This window comes from Cyanistes caeruleus, chromosome 6 (genome assembly GCF_971803275.1).
Source record: "Cyanistes caeruleus chromosome 6, bCyaCae1.hap1.1, whole genome shotgun sequence".
NCBI lineage: Eukaryota > Metazoa > Chordata > Aves > Passeriformes > Paridae > Cyanistes > Cyanistes caeruleus.
Genome location: NC_141706.1, coordinates 59261777 through 59285034, shown reverse-complemented (window position 1 = coordinate 59285034; position 23258 = coordinate 59261777). Strand labels below are relative to the sequence as shown.

Genomic DNA, 23258 nt, shown 5'->3' with positions numbered 1-23258 from the left:
TTTCATTTTGATCTGTCTGCCAGATCAGAAAAAAAAAGGCCAAGATTCACATGGCCCAATTCACAGAATACATGATTTCATAAACAAAGCTGCTTCCTCTGGTATTTTCTTCAAACATACTGAAGAAAACATTCAGATTTCATCAAGGTGGTAATATAACTTCAAGGCATCTTATGCTCCACAGCTGTATCCCCCCTTCCAGAAAGAATTTACTAATAATGCAACATAAATTGGATGAAGAAATGGCAAAATCATTTACTAAGCACTTTTAAATCTTTTAAGAATTGTTTTAAAAATGCCTTTGTAAAGCTTACAATACAGAGAACATTCATATAGTAAAGTAAAACATAATATACACAGAAGATAAAACAGTAAGAACTCCTACATCCACCTAAAGGACAAAGCACTAGAGTAGTAGAGCAAAAACAATTCCAACATATTTAAAATAATAAAAGCTGCAACTCAATACCAAAAGTAACTAGACCCTCTACTTCCCATAAACTAAATATACAACGCTTTGTAAGGACAAGTAAACCTCTTGTATCTGTACTCAGAACAGCTACAGACTCTTTGCCTTATTCTTATCAGTTGTCAGTTTCTCAGGATTAATAACAAAAATACCATTCTAAATTTACTCTCCCCTATTGATGCAGCACAAGAAGTTGGAGATTTTTCTCCTACAGTTCTAATCTAATCACTGCATGAAGGCAGCAAGAGATTCAAAGAAAGGTTTTTCCACAGTGATAAAACTCTCACCAGTATTCAATGTCAAGTACTTTCCTATAGGAAATTTCCTGAAGTGTCTTTCCTACAGCAAGGAGGGTAACAGGTACTGAGTATTTAAAAGGCATTGACAGAATTAATATCCCTCTCAGAATTAATATCCATAATGCTGGTTTCAGATAGCTTTGAAACGTGCAGAATTCCTGCAATGGCAATTCATTTAGGTTTGTTTCTTAAAAATAGTCTTCACAGCTTTCTATCTGAAAAATAGGTTAAAAAAACCTCTAAAATGCAGTTTCCAAATTACAGTTTATGGAAAATGGAAAGCCAGGTGCATCAAAGATCCACTTACCTTAACAATCACCAAAACTGGGTAGGGAAAACAAACGAACAAAAACAACAAGATAAACCCAGATACAACTTGCCCAAGGTTTGTAAACTTCACTTCAATTTCATTTTAACATGAGCAAATGCATTTTTCCAAGTTCAGAAACAAGGATCATCAACTATGCCATATTCTAAAAGGCAGTTGCCGTGTAATAGTTTAAAAATATAGATAGCCATCATAGCCAATTTCATGTTAAATCTCTTTACAATGCCAGGGAAATGCACAAAAAAGCTCACCTACTTTTATATGCATGTTTTAATCAGACTACTGCATCCTGTTCTAGTGACCACATTTTGGGGGGAAAGGAGAAAGAGAAAGCATGGAGCTATTGGTAAGAAATTCTGTCCCCACTTACACAAATGGTCGTTTAGGATGCATATTGCCTGTGTCCCTCTTGAACATGGGGAAAAGAATTAAAACAACCAAATGTGTAAAAAATTGTTTTTCCCTACTAACTCAGCTGTCAAACTCATAGTTAGGTTACCTGCTAAGACCTGTGAGTTTAAAGAGCTTTCCGTCCAACCAAAAATAAAGATTTGCCTCTGCCTAGTCAAACAAGGCTTAATGAATCTTATTTTTCCTGTCTACAGGAAACACACAAAATAGATTTTGTGGCTTAGTATTCAGTTGGGTTCAAGAATCTCTCAAACACTTCATAAATACTACAGAAACGTTGCTATCACCTAAATAAAGACCGAGAAATCACAAACATCTTGTTCGTACTGGGTTGAGGCATCACATTCACAGAAATAACTTAAAAGAACTGTAAAATTTTGTCTGATCACTTCTGGAAAATTTTAACTACTTGCACAAAACCCAGTAGGTCGTGGTCAGTGATTCAGAGCTTGGTCATGGCAGCACCTTTACACTGAAAGAGAAGGAATGGATATTTTGAGGTGCCAATTTTGTCCTTCACTTGAAGCAAAGACAGAAACACTGACAGACTGAACTGTCTCTGCTGAAATCAGACAACCTGATAGCAAGATGTTACGTAAAAAATTAATTCTTTTTCTGATGCTAATGTACACGTTACACAAGAAATACACCTTCCTGAAATACAGCAACCTCTATTGCTGTCCATCACACAGGGAAAAATCAAACCAGAAATACTCACTCTAGAGCATATGCTCAGCTCATCTTGAAAAATACTATATGGAAGTGCATACAAAACACTTTTCTATGGCAACCACAGATTCACTGTCACACCTGGTCTAAATACCGAGATTAGTATGCACTGCCACAGTCCAGGCAGCATCCAGGGGAAAGTATTTGGATTTCAATATCCAGACTCCAGTGAAAATCAAATGTACCTGGCTGCTATGCAAACACACATATACTTCCGCTGCCTGTAAACACTGCCATGAGAATAATGAAATGGTGTGAGGAACAGTATGTCAATACACCTCTAACTTGCTTTACTCTTAAATGCTTCCCTTAGGTCATGACAACAATGAACTCGTGAACCTCATTCATCACTTACCACTGATAAAATTTTAAATTAATGCACCCAAATCAGAATAAACTGGTCTTTTCTAGTCCAGTTCTACAGTTTTTCAACAGGACTAGGTACAGGTGCACGCGAATGCTAATGCACTTCACAGAAAGCAAACCCTACACACGACTCATCTCAGGATGATGGAGACAACAGACCTAAGCAGCAAATCAGAAAATAACATTAAGTATTAAATGCACAAAAACACATCAACCACAGATGCTACCGGTGGTGTTAGGCTGGAATCCAACAACTGCACACCCTGGGCCCACCAGAGGAGGTGCCCTGACTGGGGAATGCCCAGCACACTCAGGCCCAGGGGCACACAGCAGAGAGGGACGCCATCAAGAGCAGCGGCCCGCCGCCCCGCACTCACCCCTCAGCCGCCAGTGGTTCCTGCGCGGGGCTGTGGGGCGAAGCGCCACGGCGACCGACCCGCGCCTCCTCGCCCAGGAGCTCGACGGCGGTGACGGCCCCGCCGATGGTGAACCAGTCCCGGCTCTGCTCCTCGCTGAGTTTCCGCAGCATGGGGGCGGCTGATGGGGGCGGCTGATGGCGGCGGATGATGGCGGCGGCGGATGGCGGCGGATGATGGTGGCGAATGGCGGCGGATGATGGCGGCGGCGAATGGCGGCGGCGGATGGCGGCGGCGGATGATGGAGGCGGCCGCACGCGGTCCCCCGCTTCCCAGCACGTGCGCGCTTTCCCGCCCGCCGCCCGGCCCGGCCCGGCCCGCCCCCGGCTGGGATCGGCCCTTCCTTCCCAGACAATTCACCTGGAGCTGCGGGCTGAATTCTTTAAATCGACCCCCCAAGCTTATTAAAGCCTTCCTTAGAAAGGCAGGACATGCACACACAGAGCAGAAGTGTACGGGAAGGTCGAACACTAAGGCCTGTCATCCCTACTGGATAAATTTCGAAAGGAGAATAGGAATTAAGATAAACATGTCACTTAAACTTCCCTTTCACCCTGTCAGCTCCTCTTCTGAAATAACGGCATACATCTGTGTGTAATTTGTTAAATCAGATAAATAATGAAAACCAATACAAACACAGGATAGAACCTTACTTTCTCCAATAGGATTTATCATCTCCACACTGAGTACCTGCTACAGTGCAGGCATTTAGCTGCTTTAGAACTCTTACTGTCAGATAGGTGAATACAAATCTAGGGTATATGTAGAGAGATAAGGATACCACAACCTCTGGTTGCTTAATGTATCAGCCTCAAAATCCTAAATTAAAGAAAGAAGGGGATTTTCCTCACTAAAATCTCAAGATTAAATGAAGGAGGTGACATACATGCAGTATTTCGACAAAAGCTACGCTCCTATATTAAATGCAAAAAACACCCATGTAACACCCATGAAGTCTTGTTTGCCCTGTGTGACAAAGCTCATATGTAGCAAATCTATACACCTGCAGGTTATGTAAATCACTCACTGGGAAAGTAAATGCAGTCTGTGATCCCACTAAAGCATTTTAACACACACAGTAAAGATCTGAGCTCTGCTTTCCTTTCACAGCCACGGGAGGCCTGGGCGGTCATTCCCCCCTCTCCTCTCAGAACAATGCCCGAGCGCAGCTCTGGAATTCCAGCCTCCGTGTCCTTCCCGCACCTGGAGGAAACAGCCTGAAAAGCACGTAGGTGCTTCAGACCTCACAAATACGGCCCAGCGGGTGCCTCCCACTCCTCCAGGACAAGCTGTTCCCTAAGGACACGCTACACAAACTGTGACAGCCCCTTCCAGGCATTGTCCTGGCTCGGGACACCTGATGTGCGTGTTCTTGGCACTGAGGACTGAGGTGAGATCTGTGTTAGAAGAGCACTGCCAGCAGATCGAGGGAGGTGATCCTGTCCCTCTGCTCAGCCTAGGGGAGGTGAATGTGGAGTTTTGTGTCCAGTTCTGTGCTCCTCTGTACGAGAGGGATGTGGAGCTCATGGAGCAGGTCCAGTGGGGGACAACAGAGAATGATGGGGGGACTCGAGAATCTCTCTTATGAGAAAAGGCTGAAGGAATTGGGCCTGTCCAGCCTCGAGAAGGGATGACTGAGAGGGAACCTCGTCAGTGTGTATAAATATCTGAAGGGAGGGTGGCAAGAAGATGGAGCCAGGCTCTTCTCGGTGGTGCCGAGCGATAGGACAAGAAGCAATGGGCAGAAAGTGATGCACAGAAGTTCCGCCCGAACATCAGCGAAGAACTTTACTGTGTGGTGATCATGCACTGGAATAGGTTGCCCGGAGAAGGTACGGAGTTTCCCTCACTGGGGATATTAAAGAACGGTCTGGACGCAATGCTGCGCCACATGCTCTGGGATGACCCTGCCTGAGCGGGGAGGTTATTCCAGGTGTCTCACTGCGGTCCCTTCCCGCCTGACCCATTCCGTGATGCCGAGGGAAGCGGGGCTGGCACCGCCGCGGTGCGAGGCCGCTCTGATCCTCCGCGGCCATAGGGGGCGCTGCTGTCCCCGCCCGCCGCGCGTCCTTTCCCGGCGCGCCCCGCGGCGGCACCGGACCCGTCCCCGTTCCCGAGTGTGACCTTCGCCGCTCCCTTGGCACGGTGGGTCCGAGCCGGGCGAGGCCCGGCTGGGTCCTGGCGGGCTCCGGTCGGGGGTGCCTCGGGTGGGGGCAGCGCTGGTTCAGCCTGGGAAGGGAAGAAGGGAGAAAGGGAGTGCGGCCCGCGGCGCTGGAATTTGCCGTTACCCGCCCACCGCGGTGCTGCGGGTCGGGCCTGGGGCGGGCCGCAGGTGCCCCGGGCAGCGGCGGGTTGTGGCGGGGAGGTCAAGCAGACAGCAAATACAGCAAATACAGCGTTGTTCCGGGTAGATTTCAGAAAAAAAATGCTGAGGACGATATCGCGTCCGCGCAGGCCCTGGGGAAAGGTCTCTGGCGGGCTTTAGCGCGGTGTTAAGTGGAAACAGCACTGCTTATTCCCTGTTTTGTAGTGGTTGGGAAATCTTTCCCTCCTGTTCTGTTCAGTTTTCTTGTTTGTTAGTATGTCTTGATATTCTGTGACTGTGGTCCACTGTTCATCTCAAACTACAAACACTGGAAATTTAGGTGAGCAGAGTCCTTAATGCAATGTGTTGTAAATAGTGTTGCTGAAAGCACAAAGGTGTTTCAGAAACTTTTGCTACAAAAATAAATGATTGAAATGACTGTACATAAACAAATGCAAATGTGGGTTTTTCTTTAAGTATATACGAATTGCCTCAAAGTTGCTTTCATTCTTTAAAAAACACCTATATTTTTCCAATTATTTTGACACTGGCTGCCCTTGTACCCTCTCCTCTTAGAGGCTTGCCAAAAGATGATTTACATTTAGTAATGATAAATGAGCAGATAAAGTGAGCATTACCTCAGAGAAGTTAAATTCTGTTTTTCTTTCCTGGGTCTCTGGTTTACCATATGCTGTCTACATGTGTGTATAGCTGACTTTATTGGGTCGTGATAAGTGTGAATAGTGACTATTGGGTGAACTGCTGTGTGTAAGACAGTAGAACATGGGACATCTCAGTGCAGTGTGGTGCAAATGTGAACTAACATTTATGTGAGTTAGGATAAGCTTTATTTTAAAACCTCCTACAATTTTCTCTTTGTCTTACAAAGCTGCAAGGAAAGGAAAAAAAAACACTAGCACCGACAGGCTTCTTGCTCTTGGGGCATATTTTGAGAGTCAAATAGTCATGATAAAGCATGAATTCATTAGCTTAACATCATTTATGTTGCTATTTTGAGTAGAAATTACCATGCTGGAATAGACAGTTGTGAGAGAGAGAAACTAAATTGGTAGGGCAAGGAAGGAGCCTCTCTGGCTTGTCTGGAATGAGATTTCCTCCTGAGGGAATCTGGAAGCATTAGGAAAAAGCTGTCACTGATAGGCAGAGAGAAGTCTAGCCATTGCTGCTCTGTAAATGTTCTGTTGACTCATCTTTGAACCCTTTCATCAACTGTAATTTTAATTATTTTTTGTTGTGTTAGCCCATGAATTGTAACCTTAACTCTGAATTTTTATTTCTTTGCTTTGGAATAAGTTCTTTTTTATGCTTGGGGATTTTGTTTTTTAACTTGTAAACTGCTGCTGATATGCATCAGGAGTATGTGTGTGTGTATACATAAAAATAGAATATTTGTGTGTGTGTGTCTGTATGTATGTATGTTAAAAATCCAAGTAAGAATACAGCTACAAAAGTTAAAATGACATTTCTTAAAATTTCAGATGGTGCAGAACATGATTCCAAAGGCATTGAGACCCATGAAGTTCTACTTTTCTACTGTGTATCAAGAAATATGGGTTGGTGTAGCATTAACAGCTTATGCCTACTACAAGATTTCATATGGGGGTAAGTCACACATTACAGTCTTTTTTATAGAAGAGAATACCCACAACAGGAATCAGTCATTGAAGATAGCCAGCAAATTAGAAATTAACATTCTTCCTTAGGGCCAGGTCTTTGCTATACAAATTTAGATGTTTTACATGTTGATTGTAGAAGGTTCCACTAACAAAAATACTGAAATGTCAGTGTAACTGTGCTTACATTATGAAGATTAGGTAATGTAGGAATTGATTTTTAAAGTACAGATCTAATTTACTCCCTCAAGATTTTGAAGAGAAATAGTTTTTAAAAGGTTTTCTCACATGAACTTGTGAAAGTGTATTTTGGGCTGATGGCACCTCAAAATGAGAGCTACATTACTGAACATGAAAATGTGTGTTACTTGGTGACATGGGATGACTTTCTCAGAGAAAGTAATAGAATATCTAATGTAAAAATAATAAATTTGAATGGGCCAGGTGAGCAGAAGGGTACAAGAAATTATGGTGTCTTAAAAGGTCCTGTTTGTCAATTTAGGCTGTGCTCAAGAAAATCCCAAGTCAAACACTTTACTGGCTGTAGTGAACAATGAAGTGTTGTACATTGTAGACAAAGTTCACAAAGAAAGGAACCCCTTGCTGTGGGAACAGCTGAGAGATACTACCTCAGTTTTTATCTAGCTTTGTCCTAATAATGTGTAGCATTCCAAACTGATACACTGCACTTAGAAGTTTAAGTAAATATAAGCAGTCGATCTTAATGAGTACTTAATGACTATTAAGTAAATATGAGTAGTTGAGGTAGACAGGAAGAAAAAAAAAAATTAACTTTTGCTTTAACCTTTTATTTCAAGAAGAGTTCAAAATGGACAGACTGTTTCAAACTTGTATTCATATCATGCTACATTAATTCGTGACTTAGATTACCTGGTGTAGAGTTTTGAGGGCCAAAAAACCTGGATAAATGGCAACTGTATGCTAAGCTTTATTTGAAAGGGAAAATAGTTTTTAATAGCTGTAGGCCTTTCTGCAGTTTGGGGAATAATTTTGTAAATAATACATGGAATTGAAGAGTATGTTGTAGGATAATTCAGATTGGAAGGGACCTCTTGAGCTCACCTGGTCCAAACCTGTGCTTGATGCTTTAGATCACAGTTAGCTCAGGTTGCTTATAACCTTATTCATAATCTGAGCATTTCCAAGGATGGAGATTGTACAATCTCTTATAACTGTCTTTCTTGCAAAGAATTTTTTTTATCACTGTGACCCCGTATTTTAGGAGAACAATTACAATGGGAATGTAAAATACAAAGGAAAATTTTAAAGCAAACAACTGTTTTGACATCCATATCTTGTGTGTGTATATATATATATCCATATATTACGTAAAATAGTAATATTCCGTAAAGATTTCTTTAGAATTATAGTAGCAATCTTGATGACTATAATTTCTAAATGCATGGAGCCTTAGTTAATTAAAACCAAACAACTTTTGAAAATCAGTGTAAAGTTTACAGAAACATACCATGGAAAGTACCTGTTGTACACTTGCAATTTTTGTTTAAGCTAATAATAAGCTAATTAAAATTTATCTGTAAAAAGTAAATAGGAAATATATTTTTAACTGTCATTGTTCAGCTTATTTTTTTTTTTCCCCAGGCAAAAAATCATCAGGAAATAGTAAGTATTCAATATTTAATACCTTGATGTAATTTTTAAATAAGTGCAGTAAAAATCAGTTCAGAATATTGTACATTAGATAAATTTGGGGCTTATGTTACAGATTTAGCTAATGTTTAAAGACTGCTTTAAAATAAGTAATTTTGATTGTATAGATAATTTCATAACCTAGAAACATCTGTGGATCTGCACATAAATAATCTTTTGTGTAGGTTTTAGGAGAAAAATGGAAACTCTGTAACTTGACTGTGTGGGCGAGGAATTTTTTCAAATAATAGCACCAGCCATTTAATGGGATTATTTAAACCAGCATGATTTCAAGAGTACCTGCTATTTTAGCTGTCAAGAAATTAGAAAGTATAAACTTCGTGTTTTGAATTTGTATATGTATAAAGTAGTGTTTAGATATTTATGGACAGTTTCTTCTGACATCACACTGGAAATTATATTTTTATGGCCTGCTGAATCTCTGCTCTTCACTTTCTGGACCATGAGAGAGAAACCATTCACTTCCAGTTGAATTTGTACATGCAAACATTATTTATATTTTGCAACATGCAATTAGAGAAAATACTGCCTAATAGACTTAGAATAATAGAATAAACTTGAGTTCTGGAAGAACCATAACAAAACCAAGGAAGGATGGGTGTTTGACTGTAATAGGGCTTTAAAACTTGCAAAAGAGAATTTTTAATAATTGCTGTGTTTACTTAGTACACGTTCTGAGGGTATTGTTTCATTTAAATAGCCAATTCTCGTGCTCAGATATAAGTACAGATGTCAGTTCTAGGACCTGCACTACATTCCTGAATTGATTTCCTTTACTGTTTGAACAGCCTAAATCATGTCTTTGTTTCAGAGTCCTCTGGTTCTGGCCATCATTAAAGATCTCTTCTCTTCTTGGAATATGAATTTGGTGGTTCATCATCTCTACTGCAAATGAAGAAAGTTACAACCATAGGGACATGAATGCTAGAACCCTACCTGGTCCATCTGCTGTAATTGGAAAAAGAATAAATCCATTGAGAAAGAAGTAATTAAAGATGTTGGACAATATATGCGAGTGCAGTGCTAATCTAATTTTAAAATAAGCTTCTACAGTTCTAAGTTCCATGTTAAACTTTTTCTACAGTACTTTAAAAGGGACCAAATCTTTATAACTAAACTTATTAATAGAATTAGATTCTTTCCCTCCCCCCCGTAATAATAGCTTTTTTGGCTATTTACTTTAAAAATTACATTTTTAAAGTACGGGATGCCAAGTATGAGGTCTTAATCCCCAGCTTTTTATCTTGTGGTGCAGTAATCAAGGGTACCAAAAATTATATTTTAAACCTTACATTTTTAAAGAGTTCTTAGTTCTGCAAGGTTTATAAAAGCAGAAGATACAGTTATGAAAACACCATGCAAAACATTTACAGATTTTTTTTAAAAGTGCATAATTCACAACTATTTTTTGTTCTTCATATTCAGTAGAGTTAAGGAATTATTCTGAAAGGCTTTCCTTTAGTCCCAAGTTTTGCAAAGGAATAAGTAATAACATGCCTATATTGTACAGGAAAATTGATATGACATGGACTTTCATTTGCCATTGGAGCTTACGAAAACTTCAGAATTTAAAGGGAATAGTGACATCAGGCACTGGCAGCAGTTGGTATGAGCACAAACATTTAACTGGCTTCCAAGAGTTTTCCTTTTTCCTGAAAGTGTAGAAGTAATATTTGTATTATTAGGATGGGTTATTAATGGTTTTTGTAGATAGCTATTAGAACTCCATAGCAAGTGTATTTTGGAGACTGTAGATATACTATCTTATGAAAATCAGTGTCCAGAACTGCACATATTGAATTCTGTACTAAGGATACATATGTGTAAAACCAAAACTAGACTTCATGTCATGTTTTGTTTAAATTTAGCCTAATCTGCCTTTGAGAAGATTAAGAGGCTTAAGTCATTTTAATGACTTAATGCTTACGTACATCTTTTTAACTACTTCGCTGAAACATCTTAAATCTTTCAGCTTGATTAAAGTTTTGCTTTTCAATCTCCTGACTGCAGTATATGGACATAGCTTAAATGTTTTGTATTCAAGCACTCAGGAACTTGATAACCTCACCTGCTAATGGTAAACATTCCAAACACTGTTGCCTTTAATTTCTTCTAAATTTATGCTTAATACTTGTAGCTATTGAGTAAAATCGTCAGTCTTATTTCTCTGAGAGCTTTTTTTAAGGAAGGCAGGTTTAGTATCACTGAATTTGAAAAGGTGACATCTGTTCTTCATGTATTTTTGATATATATTCCACCTTCCACAGTTTTCTTTATTTCACCTTTGCTTGATCTGATTTTCCTGATTTCTTTAATAATTTCTATATAGGTTTTTCTGTTTCCTTACCACAGAAAAATGAATGAGAAATTGGAAGAACTCACTACTAGATTTTTTACATAAAATAAAAATCATCCAAAAGAAGGGAATGGAGAATAAAAGCTAGAAGAAAATGTTCACTTAAGTGAACAGATATTAGGCTAGTGGTAATTACAGGGTGGGTGAGTTGTGGTATACTTAATAAGCAGTTCAGATTGAAAATTTATGCCAAGTAAGGAGCAATAAGAGCAATAAGAGCATTTGTAATGCAAATATATGATCACTAAGTTATAGTTCCTAAGATACCACACATACTTCAAATGACCTGCTTTAGCAATTTTCAATTACAGAGCTCAGGCAAACAGACCAGGAAAAAAACATTAATCACTTCAGGATTTGTTTCACCTTAGCCAGGTCATTGGCACTGAGGTACATCAACATGCTCTTCTGATCTCCTGGTTTGGAAGGCAAGAAGAGTTTCTGCTGACCTGCCCTTGGAGCACACTTAACTGCACTTCTAGGTAAAGTTAACCTGCTTCAAGTCTTAACTTCTTTCTCTCTGACTTGCTTAATTTTCTAGTAGGGAAAGAAAGTACATGTGGGCAGCAGTGTCTGGGTTGTAGAAATGGTAATTTCTACTGAAACAATGCCATATGCAACTGGTTCTTCCACTGGTGCTTCTCTGTCAGGAATTTCTATGAAGGCTACAGAATATTCCCTCCTTTGGTATCCTTATCACAAATACCTGCAAAAGATAGGGAAGACTGGTGTTTAGTTTATATAGAAGATTTGTTTTGGTTTTTTACTTGAGTAGTGTACAGAAGGAGGAAATTCAGTCAGTGGCTTGACTCGAAAGCAGAAATTGACACACCCATAACATGTAATACCTGTAGGTATTATCTCTATACTTCCTGCTTCTCTATGCTGAAGTAATGTAAAACACAATAGAGGAAAGCAAACTAAGTCATTGTAAGAGCCATTTCATATTTACAATGAGGTGTGGAAAAAGTAATCAATTTTCATTGCAGCACTAGCACTTGGAACATAGCCCTAGGTAGACAAACATTTCAAGGAATACCCACCCTTGAAGTGAATACTCGTATTCTAGAATATGTGCCTTTCTTCTTTTGTAGTAATTTAGCTAAGGTTATTTCTAAAGCTAACTTAAAAATATTTTCTTGTTCCAGGTAAGTTTGTAAACAGACAGTATTCAGCTGCTGAACAAACCCATTTGCTATGCAAATGACAATGTAAGATTAGGATGTAATATCATGATTCACAACTAAACACTTGTGAGGGATATGCTTACTGCACATTGATGGATCATGTTGCTTTCCTTTAGCCTCCTTCCTATAAAGACTGCCTCTTTATATTGCTGACATTTCTAAAGCAGGATTACATTTAAACTTTATGTAGTAAAATAGTTAAGCAACTGCATTCTTATTTTGTTGCTTGTGATGAGACATCAGAAGTGACAAAACCTGTTTACTACCTTTACCATGTTAGTGGAACAACAAACATCTTGAGGGGTTGAAGAACCTCATCCAATTACTGCAGCATCCTCTTGACTAAGTTTTGTTGAGGCACTTTTTTTTTTTTAATACAGAACATGAAAGCTCAGCAATAGGAAACTGTATTAATAATGACAATGCTAATGCAAGATGTCTTTTTACAGTAGAAGTACTTCTGTATTTGCCCCTCCATGCTGAGTCTTACTTACGACTGGGATTTTTCATTTTGGAGCTTGGGGATTTCTAGAATACTTCAAGTGCTGTCCTACAATTAGGAATCTCAGAGTTTCTCCTGGATGCTAATAAACTATGATAGAATACTCTAGGGGAGCAGCAAAATACAGTCAGAGCCAAGGAAACATTAGTCACAGGGCCCAACCTACTTAACCTCCTTAATGGCTAACTTGGAAAAAACCCAAATATGTATTCATGTTAATTGGGAGGATGAGTAAAGCTGCAGGAAATGATCCAAAGTAACTAAAACAGCTGAACAAGTCTCCTGTTTATCTGAATCATGATAGCAATCCAGTGTTTGTAGTACAAATACCGATACAGAGCTGGTATGTACATGTGTTTTATACTTTCAGTCCCCAAGGAAGGAACATTATCAGGTGCTTGTTAGACACAGGTGTGACATCACCACCAGCTGGCTAAACTGAAACAGAGGAAATCAATGTGTGAAACTTCTAGTTTCATTCACAGAAATCTGTGAAGTTACCAGGAAGGAAAGAATAGTGAGATGGAGATTCCCCGAGGCATTAAATATGTTAGTTAACAATTCATTAAATGGAGGAACAAGAAGTGACACGATAGTGCTTGAACAGCAAACTCTTCAAACTATAATTCCATGACCTTTAGCAACTAACGTTTAGCAGCTAATATTTTTAAGAATATAAAGCCACATGGCTGATTTAGTAGTTTATTAAAAACTCATAAATAAGACAGTTTTGTGTCGTCTACTCCACTGCTGCAGGCAAAGTACTTGGAAACAGTACTCTCCCAACTCAAAATGAACTGACCACCACAAGAATGGATTTTAATTAAATTCTTTCTTTGATTGTGGTTTAGCAGTATGAGTACTCTGGCAGCTGCACAGCTAGTGGAGTTTGTACCCTTACACTGCAGCGCCTTGCTCCTCATAGTTGTGCTGATACAGCTATTTGTGAATCAGATCAGGTGATTTTGTATAATTTTATGGGGTTTTTCCCCATCTAAAATAACAAAACAAGCATTTGTTTGAGTTCTTTTCCATTTTAATTTGGACCCATCTGATTCCATTTACAGCAAAGTTGCTTTTTAACTAGATTATAGCACAACAGGACGGGGGGGCTGCAGAAAAAGGCAGAAGAATCAGAATTTCTACCCCCCATTTACTCAGCTAAGTTCCCTAAGTCACTGTGTCCCTCATAACAAGGCAGTGCAAGTTCTCTCCTCATCCATAGCTACGCACATGATCAAAACACTGTCTCTGCTGGAAGAACTGTCATTGGTGTCAACAGTCAGAGCAATAAAAAGAATGCAGAACTCCACCCTGTATAGAAATCAGGAATGACAGCTTGTGCTTCAGCAAAGGCAGAGCCATGCTTCCTTCCTCTGGGATAGCATATCGCTTTCTCAAGTTTATACTACCACTTAATTAATTGGGACAAATGAACAAACAAAGAGGGGACAGGGAGAACCACTGGATGATGATATATTAATGCTCAGCACTAGCAGGAAGAATACTTTTACTTATAAAGGATAAAATTGGTAGTGGTTCATCAAATTATATTACTGGTTGTCATCAAATGAAAATATGCTTAATTATTATGACCTTCTAAAGGATCATAAAGGAATGGTTTTTAATTGATATGACCTTTATATCCATATCATGACAGTATCTTCAGTGATCTGCTGGGAGAGACAATAGAGATTTCTTCACTTCATAGCTAATGAAGTGTGTTTGGTAGGAAATGATAATGGGGATTATGTGGGTGGTAGAACTAAGAGCTATATACTGAATGAATCCCATCTGTGGTGACTGCTGCCTACACAGATTTTTTTTCTGCAGTATTAGTTGTAGTTTTCATTTCTTGTTTTAACCTGTTGTGTTTAGCATGCTTTTGATAATATTAAGAATTGCTGCAATTAAGGGGAAATTCCTTAGGTATGAAGTAGAAACTGTTTGTGGTATTTTGTATGGAATGCTACATAAACAAGCAAAATGGCAACAACTTAACTGAAAAGAAGCAGAGAATTATGGGAGGAAAAAAGAGGGATTAATAAAGTGGATTAGAATGTGAACAGGCATTTGATAGAGGACCAAAAATACAGGAAGAGATACCCTTTTGGGGGAGGTCTAACCAAAAAGCATTTCCACTTTTTTAATTAACTCTATTGCTTATTTTGTACATACATATCTATGTCTCAAGCTATGCTTTTTCCAGTACTGTTACTGACTCCTTACTCATGATGCTTCAGATATACCTTTTAATGTAGTGCAGTTGTACAGAAAAATAGCTTTGTTTAAATTCCCTTAAACCTGACACAACAATTCTTTCCTTATACTCCTGATTTTGTATTCCACACATCACATACAGCTTGAAAAGAAAATTCTTCTGGTCTCAGTTAGGATCTCTCAACACTTCTTTAAAATAATTAGCTAAAATTTAAATTCTGCATTTCTTCCAGTAAGCTAAGAATTTAAGTCATACTAATTTTAACAAAGGACGTGACTCTTGGTTTAAGTAAACACCAAGACATAATACTGTTCAGCATACTTTGATTTATGTAATTCTTTCGGAGTAATGACATTAGAAAAGGAATCTTGCAAAAAATATTATTACTTTGCTTTCAAATTACGTATTCTTATCAATGCTAGCTATCACACCTCTTTTTAAATTAAGACTAATATGTTAAACATGTACTCAGACCTTTCTAGAAGGAAGAAAGGCAGAAGGCAAGAAAAAAAATGTTTCCCATAGGAAATGGAAGAAATAGAAAAAAGATTCCAGTACCTTGGGCTGTAGCTTGTCCATTTACAGAATAGAAATACTGGTTTTGAATTTGAGACATAAGCAGTAGACAAACCTTTAAAGTAGCATCTAATCATCCCCCAGCAAGTAGGTTATTACTGGGTGTACTCCTCTGTGAACACACTCCTTTCCAGCCTTCTAAATATTCTCAGGTTCAGCTGCATATTATGCTATCTGCTTGGAATAAGTCAACCTAAAATAGATTCTAAACACATACCAGTGATACATTTTCTGCTGTCACTATTTCTAGAGCTTTTCGCTGAATCATTTTCAATAAGGTTCCATCAATGCCCTACACAATTCATCTGCTTCTACTGTTGACATTCTTCTGTTTATGCAGCTAAGAATTGTAGTAAACCTTGTTGTAGGATCACAGTAGTAAAAAAAAAATTATTATTCAGAAATGTATTTCTGGGAGATTACAGAATAGGGCACTTGGAGATAGAATCAACTTGTCTCATTAATGTTCCCTGGACTGTGTTGGTTTATGTGGAAAAGGAATATTTACAGAAACAGAAGGAATGAACCTTAAGCATCAATAAGGCACAAACCCATTATTTTCATAACATGCAGAAATCATCATTGCAAATGTTAGATTACATCTGCTGGTCAGATTACCCGAGTGCAGATGCTCTTCTATTAAAATTCACTACTAAAATAGTGTTGTGACTGAAAAACTTGGATTCAGAATAAATTGTATATACCTGTATAGAAGACAGCCATGCTCTGACAAATTTCGGTAATCAAAAAGCCCAAAAGGTGGTAATTTAAGGTGGTGTTTATATATATATATGTATGTATGTATGTATATGTATATATACACACACACATCTGTATCTATATATGTATCTCTATCTATATAGATATATATGTGAGAGTGCAGAAATGTTTTTCATAGAGATGTATGTTAAATCAGAACCTTTTTCACATCTGCAATGGTGTTATACTTGACAGATTTAATACTCTGTAGTGCATTTTTGGACGAGACTTACCTTGTGTATTCTAATCTGTAAAATCTGTGATAAGTACATACACACAAAAAAAAGGCAAAGAATGTTATTTCCAGTAGTGTAGTCTTAATAATGTAGTTGTCTAAATACTAAGTATAAATAGATAAGGGTGTTTTGGTTTTTTTTAAATACACATTTAATTTGGTTTATACTTCTTCTCTCCTAATGTACATGAGCATTCTTCTGCTCAGAGGCATGTTTTCCTCTCTTAGCCTCCTTTGCATATCACTTTGTCAGTAATTGCTAGAAAATACCTTTAAATATATCCCAGACTTCAGAAGTGAGCAGAGGACTTTCCCAATCTCCCCTTCTAAGCTGCAATCCTTCAAGTTCACCCATTACCAGATTCAACAGCAGGAAGCAGGAGCTTCATTACATGATATCCCCTTCATGTTTGTTCTTACTAGACCTATTTACCTCAAGAAAGGTAACTAAGGAAAGGGCAAATTCTAGTAGGAGATGGACATTTCAAATTAGGAATTACTGGGTTTGAGTATTGCAGTAATATAAATCTAATATGAAAACAAACCTGCATCTTTACAGCAGTAAACATAAGAAAGGAGATTGGTTTCAATTATACTGAATAACTAGTTTGCCATCTAAAGTAAAGGAACAGTGTGGTTAATAGAAAAGTTGAAAACTAACAACCCAAAGTTTTTGCAGCATGAGGGAAAAACTAATCATGTATCACAGAATTCTGCATTATCCTTTTAGCTGAATGAGAAAGTATTTGAAATCCCTTCATAGAGAAACTAAAAAACACTTAAGTACTTAACTAAGTCATGGAAGAGATACGTAAGAACAATTTTAGTCTTACAGTAACAAATAAAAAGCTGGACTCAAAATATGGCCTGTCATTTTCCCCTCACATTAACCAAGTGGTACACCCAAAACACAGCAGCACATAAATAAAAGAGGACTAAAGGGTGAAGGATTGGCTGTCCCTAATTAATGTTTCAACTAATAACCCATCATCTGGCTCATCTCAGATACCTGCACTCATCATGGCTATATTGAAAATTTCAAGAAAAAGGATTTTTATAAAGAAACATCCTGAGAGTCCAAATGGCTATAAAGCCTAAAAGTACAAGCAGAGAGAACATCTCTCAGGACATTAAAGTTTTTGTTTTCTCCACTTCTTTGCATATGGTTAATGGCTTCATTGTTATAAATTACAAGGGAGAAGAACAAGATTTTCCATCTATAAAGATGATGGCATGTCATCTTCCAGGACTGTATCTTCTGTAGCTACAATACAAACCAATACCTTTTGGCGCAATAATTTTATGAGAGTGGATAGTAACACAGTCCCAATGAGACAACAGCATTTTCCACTAAGTACGTGCTTTTGCATCATGTGTATTGGATTAAGTATAAAATTTCTGTTATTGTTTAAAGAAATTGCCTCTAATCCACCAAATGCAGGGCTGGAACACATGACATACCAGACACCCAAATCCCAGGAAGTGCACACAGCTACACACACACAATGCTTCACTCCTGCTGTAATTGTTACACTTCTCAGAATGATGCACCAAGTGCTGGGCTAACTTCAGATCATGAGTCACCTAGTCCAGCATACATTATTTTAGAATATTACAAGGCAATGATGAAAAAGTATCTTTCTCCTGTTCACGTGTCTTAAATACTGTATACCAAACAGACATCAAAGTGTTTCCTTTAGGTTATTATTTGTAATTTATTTATCTCTGAACAGGTTTGGTGGGGTTTGAAATGCCTTGGCTGTATGTGAATTCAAGCATGGCAGCATATGACTACTGTTCAGTATGAACACTTCATTGCTGCAGCCTTAGGAAGTCAGTGTGATTCTAGAGTGAAAGGCTACTTAAGGCCACGGTAACAAATTAATACACCTTTCCTTTACATATGCACTCTTACTTTACACTGTATTTCACTAATGAATTTAGGCTCCTACTTTGAAACTCCCCATGAAACATTCAGTCTTTTTGTTTGTATCATCTGTTGCACAGCACTGCACTTTAGCCACTCCATGAACTGCCTGACAAGTTAGAAGTACTTCTGTCATTCAGCTTCTTCTATTGCTTACCTAGTGAGAGCCAGTTCTTCCTGCATTACAGCAAATGCAAAATACAATTTTTAAAGGAGAGTTGTATTCTGTTTAAAGTAATCTACTTATTCATTTGGCAAAGAGATGTAATTTTCTTTAAATACATGCAAAAAACACCAGTGTTCCTACCCATACTCACTTTGAGATTTTATTCTGCCAGCTGTGAGGGAACCCATCTGAACTGTAGCCATCCAAAAGTCTGCTCCCCAATCAGAGCTAGTCATCCAGACTCCATCCTAAATCAATACAGAGATAGGCACCTTCAAAGACCAAGAGATTTAGATAGCAGGATGAGTATCTCGAATAAATTACCTGCAGAACTGCCTCCCTCCCCTCCCCAATTTATCTGTAGAAGCAGCCTCAATGACTGATTGAAATGACACACCTAACTCCTACATTAGTAAAGTTGGATAAAATAGATCCCACCCTAAATGTTTGACCTCTGACACTGCTGCTGGCTATAAATAGCAGTATCTGTTATTTAAAATAGTACCACATGAAAAGAAAAAAAGTGTTACATTAATTCAAAATTATTTTCCTGGGACACCTCCAAAGTGTGAAAACATTTTCCTATGCTCTGGAAAAAGCACCTTAACAAGTGAATGCAAAACTGGAGAACACTTGGATCTCAGAAAGTAGGAAAGCTCATTTTCCTCCTTTTGTCTATGCACAGAAAAGAAGTAGGAGAGATTCAGAGATACTAGTTTTTAAAATTTTAAGAGTATCTACATTTGAAAATCTCACCAGAAGATACTTAGAAAATACAAGTAGGATTCAGAATTTCAGCAGGAGTGCTGAAAATTTCATTAGTCTGCCACTTGTATTTGTGGGAATCTCTGCTTGTCCTAAGAATAATAGCGATCAAATAAGAGGCCTGGCAATTTATTAACAGCAGTTAAAACTCCTTTTCCCAATAAACCTAGGTTAACTACACACACCATGTTTTGGTCATTTTTCTGTATGTACCCATAAATTCCAAGTGTTTCAACAAAACACTAAATGACAGTTCATGCATTTCAATCAAATTTCTAGGTAAATACAACTTCTGCACATCTCAAAGACTTATCATACCATAACCAATAATCATCTAAGCATATTATGCAATCATAAAGCACTAATTCTTCTTTTTTTTAATGTATTATAAGTTGAATAAGTGTGTGTTAAGCTAGAGTGGTTTCAATTTGTAAAGTTAAATAGAATTGAGTTTTTTAAGAACCAAGAAGAGAATAAAAGATACTTGTATAACGTGTTTTAATACTTACACCAACAAATAAGCACAAACCCTGTCTTTTAGAAAGAGGTCGACAAAATTAGAACACCTTTCACAAAGGAAATGGATTTGGAATCAAATAATTTGGGTTTAGTACCTCTGGCTTTATCTGCTTCCATAACCAAATTCTCTTCCCTTATCTTCTTAGGCATTCCCCAAATCCTGACTGCTTTCATGCAACCTCAGTTATCCAAGAAAGGCAACTGAATTGAAGATATCACTGGCCCCTTGGGCCAAGCACCATAATTTCTACAAAACTGGACTAGTCATTTGGTATGGAAATGCATAGGCAATAGGGGAGAAAAAATCTACATTATAAGTGACCATTTTTCTGCTCCCAGTAAACAGATTTCTGGTTTTAAATTGGAATCAGAAAATTTTATAAAGGCTGTTTCGTCTCTTGACTGCTAAGAGAGTGGTTCCCAGAAGGATTTTTCTGTAGGAGAAGTGTTAAATAACTTTCCATGCTGCAGGTAGTATTTTAAGTACTATACTTGGCAAATATTAGTTAATTTTTTTTTTCTTTCTGCATTTCTATAAAAAAAATTGAAGAGTTGAGACAAGTGATGTTTTCAATGGAAGCAGAAATAGGAGTAGGAGCAGACTTGCATATGAAGTATATACTCTACCTTTTGAAGACATTTCCTCCTAGCCCTCAGTATCCAGTCTGTCTGGTTGCTGCACTGGTGAACCTTCATCTGCCAAAAGCAACACAGTGACAACTTTTATACTACAGGCCACTGTTCCTACAGAGGAGTTGCGTGGAGGAGTGTCTGCATCCCCAGCAATTGTCTACATCATATTCTCCCACTTTTAATTTTGTAGGCATTCCTTCTGTTGCAGTGGAAAAGTAATAATGGGGTAATATTTACAGTATTTTTTTTATTATTCACTGATGCAGGGGAATGTCAGCTATCAAGTATACCTGAAAAAAAGATTACAGACCATTGTTTAAGAATTGCTGGCAATGAAAATTAACCTGGTTAATGAGAAAGACTAATTTTTATAGAACAAGTGTGACAAAAGGTGCACAAATCCCTCAGTGTTAGAATTTTAGAATTTCTAGTTTGTTAGAATTAGTGTAAGTAGTAAGAGGACAAGTAAATTTCTATTCACTCCTATTATTTTGTTGATTAAAGTTCAATATAAATTTGATGAAGATAAATCACTCCCCCCCTTTTTTAAGATAGATAATTATAAGCATTTTAGAGCCTGTTTTATTCAAGTCAGCCTACTTTCAAGATTTTCTGAGTAGATCTTGGAGTTCTCTATGGGGTTTGAAGTACCATAGTCTAACCTATTTCCAGTCTAACCTCCGTGTGTGAGGTGGAATCACAGTCTAGGAGAACCTGAGGATGATATAAGTGTGATTGCCAGCAAGTAGCACTCCAACTGGTACTTACAAAATAACATTAAACTGGCAAAGTACTATCTTGTGATGCTAATAGATTTTCCTTGTAGGACTATTTTAGTAAAAGAGGAAGAAGCTTTGACCTGGCACAAAGCTGACACCAGAGCCTGCAGATGCACAGAGAAGGATACATAGTGAAATCCTAAGCATGTATATATTTAGATAATTTACACTATTATCTGTCACAGAATCTTACATCAATAGGTTATGCTTACCATACTGGTTCATACATTGCGATTGTTATGCTGTTACCACTTACCCTCAAAGATTTACACAAACATTATCTAAGCTCCTCAAAAAACCTGCCAAGTTGACATTTTTTTTCCACTCCTAGCTGAGATCTGTCACGGTGTTCTGCAAATAAAGTAACAAAGACTGGAAACCAGCCATTTTCAGGAACAGTTGGAGCACTGGGTTGGTCCATGTATGCTGTAGATTAGGATTTAAACTCACAGCAATATGAAATTTGTCTACATTGCATGTGTTGCAGTACTAACATATGGTGATGTTTTGACTTCTAGATGAGCTAGGCTTCTCCCAAGCTGTTAACTTTCATTTTGCTGTTGTAACTCTACAGAATGAGAGTCTAGAAAATGAAGGAAACTGAACCTCACTTTCAAACACGAGACCAGATCTCATGAGTCTGACATCAGGACAAAAATACCTTCCCCTCCTGCTGCTAAGCGGAGTTTTGTACATCAGACAGATTTCACAAGGAAGGGACGGTGGAAGGAAGGTGACGCTATACATGACGCTATCCAAGGTGTGTTTCGTTAGACCAGGACAAGCAGTCGGGAAGCGACCCGAGCTCACAGGCACGGGAGACCACCGAGCCCCGTGTTACCGCCCAGCTCCCCCCGCACGCCCAGCGGGTTTCGGGCAGCTCCGGCGGTGGGGCCGGGCCGGGCGGAGCCGCCCCGCATTCCCCGCATTCCGGGGGCAGAGAGCGCCCGGGGCCGCTGCCCCTTCCTCCACCGCCCGGGCCCGGGGGCAATCGGCCGCGGGCAGCCCGCCCAGAGGAGGCGGCGCCCGCCGGGGCCCGGCCCGGGGGCAGGGCGGCAGAGCGCCGGGAGGAGGAGGCCGGGCGGGGGAGAACCGGCGTGGCGAGCCTCACGCTCAGCACGGCGCTGCGGGACCGAGAGGGTCCCGGTGGGGACGGGAGGCGGGCGCGGGTCCCGGTCTCGCATTCCCGGCCCGGCCCCGCGGTCACGTGCGGCCCGGAACGCCTCCCCGCACGGCCCCGCCCCGGCAAGGAGGCGGTGGCGGGGGTTAACCCGTGGCGGAGCGGTGCGGGCGGAGCGGAGTAGAGCAGAGCAGGAAGCGCACGGCGAGGGAGGCGGGAGAGGCGGCCGCGCTCCGGAGGAGGAGGAAGGGGGTTGGGAGCCCGGCCGCCGTCGCCGCCTTCGCCTCTTCCTTCCGCCCGCTGCGCGGAGCGAGGCGCGCGGGAGGCACCTGTCACAGCCGCCAGGGCGAGCGCGGCGTCCTCCACGGTGAGAGGCGGCGGCGGCGGCGGCAGGCGAGGCCCGGCGCAGCTCAGCGGGCCCGGCGCGGAGAAGGCTGCGGAGATGATGCCGGTGAGTGAGAACGGGGAGAGTTCGCGTCGTCGCTCCCCGGCCTGGCGCCGCGCTGCCGGGCTCTGGGACGCCTCGCCTTTTCCTGCGGGGCTGCCGGCGGCGGATGGAGTGCGCGGCGCCGCCGTCATCCCCGGGCCAGCCGGGACAGAGGGCTGCGGGGCTGCGGAGACGTCGGCGGGCTCCGCGCCGGGGGTGGGGCCGCGGGTCACCGCCGTCCGTGGCTGGGGGGGGCACGACCTGCCCCCGCCCCTCCATCCGCGGAGGCTGCACCGGCCGTGACAGGTCGGGGACCGCGTCCCCCCGGGCTGTGGCGGAGCGGCGCCTCACGCATCCCGGCGGGGAGCGCGGGTTCGCCCCCGGGTCGCTGCCGGCCGCCGAGGCCCGCCGTGAGGCGTGGGGGGGTGCGCTGTGTT

General features: G+C 40.2%; 3 protein-coding genes and 1 long non-coding RNA gene across 12 annotated transcripts in view; 2 read left to right on the top strand and 2 right to left on the bottom strand.

Annotated features, from left to right (window-relative positions):
* The window catches only part of TDRD9 (tudor domain containing 9), a 67147-nt gene extending 63713 nt beyond the window's left edge, over nucleotides 1–3434 (bottom strand). The window contains exon 1 of one of the 2 annotated variants that reach the window (XM_086892568.1): nucleotides 2980–3434. In XM_086892568.1, coding sequence (XP_086748694.1) covers nucleotides 2980–3131 — 152 coding nt within the window. In that variant the 5' untranslated portion in view covers nucleotides 3132–3434. The remainder of the gene's footprint in view (nucleotides 1–2979) is intronic. The other variant, XM_086892569.1, reaches the window with a different exon arrangement.
* Nucleotides 3435–5022: 1588 nt separating this feature from the next.
* Nucleotides 5023–9657, top strand: ATP5MJ (ATP synthase membrane subunit j). Of its 2 annotated transcripts, none has more exons than XM_086892566.1 (4): nucleotides 5023–5163; nucleotides 6823–6946; nucleotides 8581–8601; nucleotides 9461–9657. In XM_086892566.1, exons 2-4 carry the CDS (start codon nucleotides 6823–6825, stop codon nucleotides 9484–9486), a joined length of 171 nt encoding a protein of 56 aa, XP_086748692.1. In that variant the 5' UTR covers nucleotides 5023–5163; the 3' UTR covers nucleotides 9487–9657. The 2 variants fall into 2 exon arrangements, with proteins under 2 accessions (XP_086748692.1, XP_086748693.1); XM_086892567.1 differs by lacking the exon at nucleotides 5023–5163 and adding an exon at nucleotides 5535–5663.
* LOC111929770 (uncharacterized) lies at nucleotides 7751–23019 on the bottom strand. Of its 2 annotated transcripts, XR_015287870.1 has the most exons (4): nucleotides 22724–23019; nucleotides 20490–20558; nucleotides 18730–18826; nucleotides 7751–11711 (listed from the first exon to the last, which is right to left on the bottom strand). It is a non-coding gene; the product is annotated as an uncharacterized LOC111929770 (long non-coding RNA). The 2 variants fall into 2 exon arrangements; XR_015287871.1 differs by lacking the exon at nucleotides 7751–11711 and having other exon boundaries at nucleotides 13526–18850; nucleotides 22724–22946.
* Nucleotides 22543–23258, top strand: part of PPP1R13B (protein phosphatase 1 regulatory subunit 13B) — a 69167-nt gene continuing 68451 nt past the window's right edge. For 2 of the 6 annotated variants that reach the window (XM_086892537.1, XM_086892533.1), the window contains exon 1: nucleotides 22731–22845. Coding sequence is in view for 4 of the 6 variants with exons in the window: in XM_086892529.1 (XP_086748655.1) it covers nucleotides 22837–22845 (9 nt within the window). In the remaining 2 variants the exon portion in view is untranslated. Of the gene's footprint in view, nucleotides 22846–23258 lie in introns of all 6 variants that reach the window. The other 4 variants (XM_086892529.1, XM_086892531.1, XM_086892527.1 and 1 more) reach the window with 4 other exon arrangements.

Excerpts from the sequence above, each read along its gene's own strand:
- ATP5MJ (XM_086892566.1), top strand. The coding sequence starts at position 6,823 with ATGGTGCAGAACATGATTCCAAAGGCATTGAGACCCATGAAGTTCTAC. Across the intron at positions 6,947-8,580 it reads CTACAAGATTTCATATGGGG|GCAAAAAATCATCAGGAAAT; the intron begins GTAAGTCACACA and ends TTTTTTCCCCAG. Across the intron at positions 8,602-9,460 it reads CAAAAAATCATCAGGAAATA|AGTCCTCTGGTTCTGGCCAT; the intron begins GTAAGTATTCAA and ends TCTTTGTTTCAG.